The 10,706-nt window shown below is 54.7% G+C and overlaps 1 protein-coding gene across 2 annotated transcripts in view; it reads right to left on the bottom strand.

Annotated features, from left to right (window-relative positions):
- Window positions 1-6,982: 6,982 nt before the first annotated feature.
- PPP2R2C (protein phosphatase 2 regulatory subunit Bgamma) overlaps window positions 6,983-10,706 on the bottom strand; it is a 127,727-nt gene continuing 124,003 nt past the window's right edge. For both annotated transcript variants that reach the window (XM_047718819.1, XM_047718820.1), the window contains exon 9: window positions 6,983-8,970. In XM_047718819.1, the coding sequence (XP_047574775.1) occupies window positions 8,679-8,970 (292 nt within the window). In that variant the 3' untranslated portion in view covers window positions 6,983-8,678. The remainder of the gene's footprint in view (window positions 8,971-10,706) is intronic.

The following is a 10,706-nucleotide window of genomic DNA, read 5'->3' as shown; positions in this document are numbered from 1 at the left end:
CGCCCGTCCCAGGGCCCATTCTCCCCGGCTCCCCCAGCTTGCTGGGAGAAACAAGCCCAGGCTCTTGTTTTTATTTTTGTTTTGGTTTGTTTTTGAGAGCAAGGAAGGGGGGGGGGGGCATGCAAAGGGGGAGGGAGACGGAGAGAAGCAGACTCCTCACTGAGCACAGAGCCTGACACAGGGCTCCGTCTCAGGACCCTGAGCTCATGACCTGAGCAGAAACCAAGAGTCGGACACTTAAGTGACCGAGCCACGCAGGGGCACCAGGCCCAGGCTCTTTGATGTACAGGCCCACCCAAGCAGGAGGGACAGGGTGTCAGAGGTGGGCCAGCGACAGGGTCCTGGCACCCACTGCCCTTGGCCAGCAGGCAGGGGACTCCCCATTCCCTGTGCCCACAGGATGGCTCCTGAGACCCCACTCCCAGGTGCTTCCTGCTCTGCTTCTCATCCTTGAAAGGGAGGTTTTTTTCCTTCCTTTTACCAAAACTTCCTGCCGCCCCGCCTCCCCCAGGTCAGCCACGCAGTGGCTTGCAGCTCTCCAGCGAGAGCCAAGCCACATGTCAGGACCCTGCTCCTCCCTTCCCGTCTTCCTGGGGCCTCAGCTGCACCTGCTCTCAGGCCGAAGGTCACACCCAGGACCCTGGCCCTGCAGCCCCCACTCCTCCCTGGATCTGCCCCAGAAAGTGGCCATTGTTTGTCCTGAGTGTGTCATTAACCTGTGGGAGAGTCACCAGGTGCTGACACTGCTATCCTGGAAGCAGGCCCATGGGAGCTGGCGACAGTCACACCTTTGGAGGCAGGTCACAGAAATGCCGTGGCTTCTGGCTGACTCCGGCTTCTCTGGAATTGTTTGGGCACAAGCCCTGGAGGGAAGGTGCACCATCCCAAATTTCTGCAGACACAACCGCTCTGTGTACCTCCCCCAAGTCCCCACCTACGGTGATGGCCCCTGACTTGGAGCCGGACCCGCAGCTACCCGAGAAATAACGCATTGTCCAGTCCATTTCTGGCCACTGGGAGGGATGGGCGCGAACACAGGCAACTTCTGGGCAGCGGCCTTAAGGACAGAGGCACGTTCTCTGTCTGCTGGCTCTTGCCAGCCTTGTGGAGTGAAGCCACCGTGGACACTTGGCAGTCACCAGGCTCATGTGGGCCTCATGGGCCATTCTCCTCCTGGCTCTTGGGGGTCATGTGTCTCACAGCAACCCCAGGACCAGAGGGGCAGGGTGCCCACGCTGATACCATCCATCCACCCACCACCTCCCCATGCTCCCTCCCTGCATCTCTCCCTCATTGAGATTCCTCCTCATTCTCAGCACAGGCACCCACTGCCCCAATGTCCTCCCAGAGGTGGCAGGGGCTGCGATGAAGGTGTGGGGGGGTCACAGTCCGAGGGACCAGCGCCGATGTCCTTAACGGGCTCCCAGGGAGCTCGGGCTATGGGCTGAGACCACTTCAGCAAAGACTTTCTTCTTGAACCGACACAACCTCCCCGAGCTAGATAGAGTCATTCTCCATGCTTTGCAGATGAGTAAACTGAGAAGAAGCATGGAGGTGGGGGGTTGGGGTTAACATCCCCAAGGATCCACCACCAAGCCGGGATGTGAGTCCCAGCAGCTGGGCTCCAGTGTCCTGGCTCGGAGCCACAAGGCATCACCGCTGCTCACACAGTGGGTTCTCCAAAGCCCTCCGTCGGGCGAATGATTACGTAGATTTGCCAAAAGAACGGGTGACCCCTCCAAGGTGAAGTTTGCTCTTATTTGGCACGTTTATGAACAAGACGATCATCAGCCCCTCTAGTAGGCTTTAAAGGAGTTAAACAGACAAGTCACTGCTCAAACATTCCTATTTTGCATGTTTAGGTTTTTTTTTTTTTTTGCATAATTTTAATCATGGATCCCTTTCCATTTTCACTTTTACTTTTGTCCTAATACTGCTGCTGCTTTTGCAGATTTCAGTCCCTCCCTGAAGTTCATCATGTCAGCTGACTGCGTGGGCCCTGTGGGAATGTGCACAGTCTCCAGGTAGAGAGAATGGGACTTTATGTGTTTTTTTGGTTGTTGTTTTTTTTTAAAAAGGACACGACTGTTTGAAATGAATCACTCACGACTCCAGCAATTATTTAGAACTCGAAAAGCTTTTCTGTTGCTAGGAAACGACCCCAGAGCTGATAAGCCTTTGTTCAAGTTTTCCTCACGTGGTTAACTTCTGCAGGTGGCCCAGAAAGTGGTCTGGGAGAAACAGAAGACTGGGGCACCGGGTCTTTCCTTCCAGGAGTGGTGAAAATCAACTGCCCCTCCGCTCCACCAAACAGCTTTCAGCTTCCCTCCAACAAAATAGAGATCATTTGCTTTTCCTGCTCTCCAGAAAGGCACTGTTTTCCTATTTAATTAACAGAATAACTTGTCTCTTAAGGACGGTTAAGTCCTCTGATGAGCTTTATTTTTTTTAAGGATTTTATTAATTTATTTGTTCTATCAAGAAAGAATGAGCAAGTGCAAGAGAGAGCAAGTGGGGGGAGGGACAGAGGGAGAGGGACAAGCAGACTCCACGCTCAGCACAGAGCCGGACACGGGGCTCGATCCCATGACCCCGAGAGGACAACCAAGCCAAAAGCCAGAGTCGGCCGCTCAGCCGACTGATCCACCCAGACACCCCACCTCTGATGAGCTTTAGAAAGTTCCTATGCTGAATGAATCCTGGCCCGAGATGCTGATAACTGGGCCGTGGGGTTTGGGAGGGCTCCCGGGCGAGGCTAAGGGGTACCTAACCCTGAGAACGCCCAGGAGACCAGCGGTGAGGGGGTCAGCTCACCTCCTGCCCCCCAGTCTTGCCAAGGAGGCCACTTGGACACAGGACAAGGGGTGGGGGTATAGCCCCTCCCATGAGCCAGATGCAGTGATGGTGGCTCTGTGGACATCAGCCCACTTGAGTCTCCCGGGAACCCCTCATGTGGTTGTTACTGTCACCGCTTTATAAATGAACCCTGGGCTCAGAGAAGTGTGGTGGGTTGCTGGGCCCCCTATGGCAGCCAGCTTCCAGATGGCCCCTGGTGACCCCCACCACCTGCGGTAGCTTCTCGCCCCATGCCACCAGGATCGGGCTTTGTAGCCGTTCAAGGTGGCATGTTAGTGAGTACAGAAAGACTGTGGCTTTCCACGTGGGTGCTGTCTCTCTCCTGGATCAGTCACCCTGGGTGAGTAGGTCGTTCTGGGAACAGCCCTGGGGAGACCCCCACACAGCATGGAACCAAAGCCTCCAGCCACGTAAGTGACCCTGGAAACAGAACCTCCCATCCCAGTATGTTCTCAGAGATAAATGATGCCCTGAGTCAGAAACACCCAGCTCATCGATGCCTGATTCCCAACTCTCAGAAACCACGTGAGACCATAAATGCCACTGTTTCAATCTACTACACTGGGGGCCTGTTTGTTATGCTGCAGTATACAACAGATGCAACCTATATCCTGGTCAGTGACGAGGCTGCGACGAAACCCCGGCTTGAACCCGGGTCTCCTGGGGCTGCACCCCCAGCTCACCCCGGACCAGCAGCCCTGTCTCTTCCAGAATCTCACCCCCAAGCCCCTTAAAAGTCCCCAGGTGCCTTTGAAGTTTATCATGAAGTCTCCTAGGCTGTTGGAATTGCTGGCCAAGGGGGGGTGGCCCCACACTTTTTCCTTACTTCAATCAGTCATATTTTTCTAGATGTTTGACTATTCCAGCCTCAGTTTACTTCAAGGAAGCTTAAGGCAAGCATGGGTTTCTGCCCATGGGGCCGTGGCAATGTTCCAAGTCAGCCCAGAGCTAAGTTAGGTTGAAAAGATGCTGTGGGGTCACAGATGCTGGCCCCCAGTCCTCTCTCATCAAGCCCACGCTCCCGCCAAAATCATTTGTCTTCCTGGTCAGAGAATCCCTGTTGTCCTGCTTGAGGGAGGGTCTGAGCATCACCATCCCACCAGCCAACAGTTATGTGACTTGGGTGAGCCTCACTTCCTCATGGGTCCCTCTCGGGATTGGGGAAGATGAACAAGGAAGTGCCCAGCAGGCCCCTGATCGCAGCAGGGCTCCCCACCCTGACCCCCCACCCCCATCCAGCTCTTACAGCTGCTCTGACCCCTGGACACGCATTCCCCAGGCACTTTCCAACCTGGAGGACTTCATGTTTAGGTTAAAATCAGGCGATGTGAATTTTGGCAACAGGGCTCCCTTTCAGTGAAAAGTAGCAGAAGTTCCCAATGCAGCAATTCTGGGGCAGCATAATAAGGAATCTAGTACCAGCAGAAATCCTAGAGCTTTCTCTTGATTTTGCAGACCTCACGCCGTCGACCACCCTTTGGCATAGGGGTTTCGATGTCGGGAGAACTGGGCACTGAGGTCAAGACAGGATTGAGGTCAGACACCAGCTCTAGAACCTACAACTGCACAGGACAAAAGTCTTTGACACCTGGGTTCCAGCTCTGCCTTTGCTGTGTGGTCCTGGGCAAGGACCCCTCTGAGCCTCGAGTTCCTCATCTCTAGAACAGGATCAGCAATATTACCTACCACGTGGGTCTACTGTGGCATGAAATAATGAATGCAAAGACGAACACAGTGCCTGGCACAGAGCTGGTAGCCATCAGCGGTCACTAGCGTGGTCCTTAGCTTGTGGGTGGTGGCCTTGGGCAGGTGTCCTAAATTTCCTGGGATTCAGGTAACTACTCTGGGGAATCAAGACTGTAAGGGCCAGGTGTCAGCTGGGTGGTGTCCTGCCGAGGCTCCAGGGAGGAATCCACCCTCGTCCTTCCCAGCCGGCGGGACGCCCATGTTCCTGGGCCAGTGGACTGCCCCCTCCCCGATCTTCAGAGCCAGCAATGGCTGGCGGGACCTTCCTGCCACATCTGACCCTCCATCCCTGGTCTCCACTCCCCCTGAGTTCTCTGCTGACAAGGACTCATGGGACAGATGGGTCCCACCTGATGACCTGGGGTAACCTCTCATCTCAGGGTCACGTGTGCATGGCCCAGAGCTGATGCTTAGTCAGTACTGCCTGCGGCTGGATTTGGTGGAGCTGAGGCCATGGCGTCCCTGACCATCCTCTGAGCCCCTGCCATGTGCCTGGCACATTCACTGTCTGAGTTTGAATCCAGACTCCACCACTCCTTGGTCCTGTGAATTTGGGCCCCAGGTCAAATCACTTCAGCTCTCTGAGCCCCAGTTCTGCATCTATAAAGTGGGTATAACAAGGGGACTCCCGTCTCCCCTGCAAAAGAGATGACATGAAGCACAGACGAGTACATGGATCTGACACGGTAACACATGTACGTGCAGCCCGGGGACAGTCCCACATGGCTCAGTGTTGCAGTTTCATTATTGTGTCAGTTGTCCCAACAACACTGAGGAGTGGCATTGCCCCCCAGATACACATGTGGTTCAGAGACAGCAGCCCAGTCCCGGGATGCACAGCCAGGGAGCTTTCTCCCCCCAACACCTCTGTCCAGGGTCCTGAAGAACTTAGCCAATGAGTGCCCCACCGGCAGGACCCACCCAAACAGCATCTGCCTTCCTCCTGCTGCATCAGAAGCATAAAGTGCCGTCTGCAAAGGGGATGGGGGAGGCCTGGGGCTCCCAGGAAGGGTGCTGAGAAACTGTGGGGGGTGGGGCACAAAGCCCCACACATTCTTTGGCTCATCTCAGCCACTGTAGCAGGCCAGGCTGGGCCCCTCTGGATTCTAGAATCAATCAGATGCCCTATGATGTCTCTCCTCCCATGGTCCCGTTCCCTGGGACCCGAGGCACTTGTTGGGTGGTGCTGCTGGGGAGGAAGGGACGCCCTAGGACTTCCGTAGGCCAAGCTTGAAACCCGCTCCAGCACATGCTAGCTGTATGACCTCGAGCTAATTCCTTAACCCCCCTAGACCCGCATGTCCTCATCTGTACCATACCCTCACGCTGATGTGGGGGTGAAAAAGATCAAAACAGAGTGAGAATACTGGAAATCACGGTGGGCTATGTGCACCTGCTGCAAAACAAAACCAAAAAAGGGGCAAAGCAAATGATCACTTATTGAGAACTTATGTGCCAGACCCGACACTGTCCGATTCATGCAGTTAGCTCCATTTCTCCAGAGATGAAATCAGAGCTCAGAAAGGTTAAAAACTGCTTTAAGAGCTAGAGGTCGCAGAGCCTGGAGATGAACCAGTACCCACCGCCCTGGGCTTGGCCTGATTTGCAAAAAACGGCATTCTGAGTCTTGTGTTCAATGTAACATTTGTTATTTTATTTGAAAAAGCTGGTATTAACATATTTATAATTTTATTCAACAGTTGGATAATCTGAGATACCGAAGAAAACCAGAATGCACCCATGAACTATAGAATCCAAAGTGATTAGGTCTGTCTACCTACCACCACGTACCCAACACCACCAAGAGCTCAGTCCTTGGAGTATTAGAATAAAAACAGAACGACCCAACAACTTCACAATGACTATGTGAACGCTCATACATTCAAGAAGAGCAGAAAATTTAAACAGAGTAAGAAGCAGAGTGACTATCTTACTGGCCCATCTCTGTGACTAGTCTTGCCCCTCCCCCCCAACATGTGTCATTATTCACAACTTGCTTTGGACATCATGATTTTCAGGGATCTGAAGACATGCTTTTCCTCGAAGATCATTTTCTTTCTTTCTTTTCCTTTTTGGTTTGGTATCCAAAGTGTAAAAGAGGAGTAAAGAACCAGGAACTGTATTAAGACCTTCCTTTGAACGCAGTGTTAAGAGGTGTACTCTGTAGATAGTGTGAACTCTATGATCTGACAGTAACCTCCAGCTGCAAAGGCAAAGTCTTCTCTTAGTGTCTGAATCACAAAGGGAAATGGATTGTGCCAAATATCCGTGTAATTGTGTAAGGCCCTCAGAGCTGGATTTTGGCTTCAATGAGATTTCTATACAAGGTACCACATTCTTGAACCTCTTTACAAAGGGAGAAAAAAAGGAATCCAATCCCGTGATTGTTAATTTTAATTAGAATAGATTATGTACATATAATACTGTCCAGGTCACCTGGATTTTACAGTGATAGAGAAACAAACATTCTTCATTCATGTTGATTTGAAAAACAAAAATAAAAAACCAAAACGAAACAATGGACCCATTTCCTTGTGTAAATATCATATGGCTGGAAGTGAATGCACATGCGTTTTGTGCTTTGACACACACGACAGTATACTGCTGTCCACTGAGAAAAATCTCGGGTGGGTCTGTTTCCTGGGTTGGGTTACATCTTGTAAAAAAAAAAAAAAATGTTGGCTTCGGGCTCCACGCTCTGTTCTCTGAATGCCACGCACAGCCAGTGGTTCACTGTAATCGCACGTGGGGAGGATGATTGGGCAGGGTGGGCAGAGCCGGTATCCACATCTGCGCAGCAGGAGCACAGCATTCTCTGTGGCCCTCAGGAAAGAGTCCTCCGAGGCCAGGTCATTAATGAAAATGTATCTTGAAATGGTCCTAACATGCAAGTTCCTCCTGGAGGCAGCTCAGTGCACCCAAACAAGGGGCTGGGGTAGAGAGATGGGTGCAGCAAGGCACCCCCGAGGTGTCGGGGAGGTCTGAAGTGACCACACAGAGCTTGGCACCACCGGGGTCTTCTCCATTCTCCATGCTGCGGCTCGGGTCGCCCCACTGGACCCTTGTCATCACCCATGTGCTCTGTCGAGCCCCCCAAGACGAAGGGGTGTTTCCAGAACCTTCCACACAAGAACGCTGCTTTAACGTGAGTAGCCGACACGGTGAGTCAGAAAGCAGGCAGTGCGCATGAAGACCTGCCCAGGATTCCTGACTCTACCACTTGGTCGGTGCGTGCCTTGGACCGACTTTTCATGCTCTCAGGGCCCTCTGCCTCGTGTGCAGAGCGGGAAGGACAATTCTTCACCGTTTGTCCCTGGCACCTGGCAAAGCCCAGCACTCAGTGAGGGGCTGGTGTAAGTGAATGGAGTAAGTGAACAGACACCCACCTTCCAGGGTCACAGAGAGAGCCCTCGTGAGCTCCCACGAGGTGCCCAGTGACCCTGATGCGGGACAGCAGAGCCCTGTGGAGTGGGGACTGAATCCACGCACGCACCTAATGGGCCGAGCACCATGTCTGGCCCCTGGCCCACGCTCAGCAAAGGTTGGGGACATGGTGAGGAGGACAGGCACACGCACAGGGGGGTTTCACTGCCCCCCTCTCCTCTCCGGAAACACCGGACCTGGGGTATTGAAAGACTTAAAACAACCTAAAAGAGCAGCTTGTACCTGCCAATTCTCAGCATGAATTCATGATTCAAAAAGCCAAGGGAAGACCCTCGACTCTGAGACAGTGAAAATTGCTCCACTGATAATCAAAAGAATCCCTGGCTGGCTTGTTTGAGTCTGTCCTCTGTCCCCAGAGCCCTGATCTGGGGCCCCCTGGGGGGGAGGGGTGTTCCCAGGGCGCCTGCTTCCCCTCAGAGTTGCTGCTGGAAGAAGTGAAGTGTGAGCCTGGAGAAGTCCAAGTCCTAATCGTAGAGCAGGCAGCACACGGTTAAGGACGGGAATGAAGGGCCAGGACCCCAAGGCAACCATCACGCCCATTTCAAGGTTGGTGGCTGTGAACCCTCCTGACTCCAGAGGCAGCCTGGCTGGGCCGCTCGGTGGTCATGTCCCGGACGGGGCTCTACACCCACCTAGTGCATCTCGGAGTTCACCTTGTCCTGGAAGATGTACAGGTTGTTGGTGGCCGCGATGGCGATGATGTTCTCGGCAGGGTGCCAGGCCGTGTGCAGGATCTTCTTGGTGAAGTCCAGGCTGTCCACACTGATGTCGTCCCGCCTGCGCTTGCCGCCCATGCACACGCGCCGTGGCTTGAGCACAGCCCGGGGCTTGCTGCTCTCCCTCGACGCCTCCAGGGTCACGTCCCGCTTGGTGTTCCGGTCAAACATGCGGAAGAAGTTGTTGTAGGCCCCGGTCATGATGACACTGGCAGGAGGAGGACGGGCGTCAGGCGGGGAGGACATGGAGGGGGGACACGTGCCACGTCTCCAGGGACAGACCCAGGGGCTGCAGGACCCCACCCCCCAGGAGGGAGAGATGGGTCCCAGTCCCCACCTCCCACCTTCATTCCTCGCAGGGTCCGCGGACCAGAGTTAAGACCCCTTGACACTCTGCCCAGACACCATGGAGAAAGTTCTCCTGTACTCTCCCTTTTCTCCAGGAGAGGCCTGGCCTCCCAGAGGGAAGAGGCGCCAGCAGAGGGAAAGCAGAGGGCAAATCAACACAGAAGCCCCGCCCAACTGCCCGGTCCCCACCTGCCACACCCTTCACCATGGTGTCCCAGCACCCTCCTGTTCTGAGTAGCTGAGGGACTAAATGCCCTTTGCACCCTGGGCTGTGTAGGTGTTCACACACCCCCATGTCCTGCTAGAGAATCTGACATTGGTGATCCCCTATGTTTCTCTTCCCCCACCTCCCCCAAGGAGAGGGGGGTCCTGGGGGTTGGCAGTCAGTCTGCACGGTGGGAGCTGGGACCACCAGAATGCCAGCTATGAGGCCTGGGCCTAGAGAAGGGGTTTTGGGGTTTGGCCCCCGGAGAGGCCCTGGAGCAGCCAGGCAGGGAGTGGGGGGCAAAGTAACTGAGGAGGGAGGGAGGGGACTCTAGGAAATGAGGTGCCCTAGAACGTTCTTCAGCGGGTGCATACAGTTGGAATTCCTTTCTCCCTTTGGAAGCTGAATGTGTTTCTTGGAGGTGTCACTGCTCCGAGACAGAGCTCCGTGGACACCTAGTTAGCAAGGGTTTTGCACATATACCATGTCTTCAGGATCACCAAGTCAGGGGAACAACGCAGGGCAGGGAGATGCTGGAGACAGATGTTCCCCTGGACAGACCAGGAGACGATCTCGTATCAGGCCCCTGGGCTGTGGGAGGTCAGATGCTCATGGAGATCTGGGCAGGGGCGGGGGGTAGCGGATGATGCTGAGTCACAGGCTGAAGGTGATTCGCTTCTTATAACATGTTCCCTTCCGTGGGCGAATGTGGAGTGGCTAACAGATGCGGGGAGAGTAGACCCAGCCTCCCTCCCCGCAGCATCTCTACTGGAGCCGGGAACAGAATGCTGTGATCAGGAGTCACTCTGTCCCCTCGCCTATGGGTCGTATCTCAGGGTCAGCCCCTTCTAGATGGCGGTGAGGGGAGTGCACAGTGGGGACAACCTCACAGCCACCTGGCTCCTAGACCCGCCTGAGGGGAGTGATCGTCTCGGCAGGGATCAGGGGCTGGACAGACAACCGTCTAGCTCCTTTCTCACTGAGAGGGTGACCCCTTGGAGTTCCAGTCCTTCCCAGGAAGGATCTCGTGTTTTGGGGTCCTGGTGAATCTGGGCCATCAGTTCCCAGGAGGAAAGCAGAGGCCCTGGGTTCCCACCCACGAGCAGCTTCGGGGCCTCCCCGCCCACCCCAGGCGTGCGGTCCTGATGGCCCGCACCCATGAGGCGAGGCTTTGCACCAGAGTCCACAATCTGCCATGCCAGCATCGGGTGTCTCCTCGCCCTGCCGCCCAAACTGCTTTGTCAGACCTTGTGTTGCGAGACCGGGAGGGTGCGGGTGCTTGGGGGGCAGTGCAGATGGAAAACTTCCTCCCAAAAGCAATTCTTCTGCAACATTCCTGGGTGTCCAGGTAGACCCAGGCGGGGATCCCCTGGATCCCAGCAGAGGGCAGC

Source organism: Lutra lutra, chromosome 2, assembly GCF_902655055.1.
Source record: "Lutra lutra chromosome 2, mLutLut1.2, whole genome shotgun sequence".
NCBI lineage: Eukaryota > Metazoa > Chordata > Mammalia > Carnivora > Mustelidae > Lutra > Lutra lutra.
Note: the sequence above shows the minus strand (reverse complement) of the source record. Positions and strands in the feature narration are given on the sequence as shown.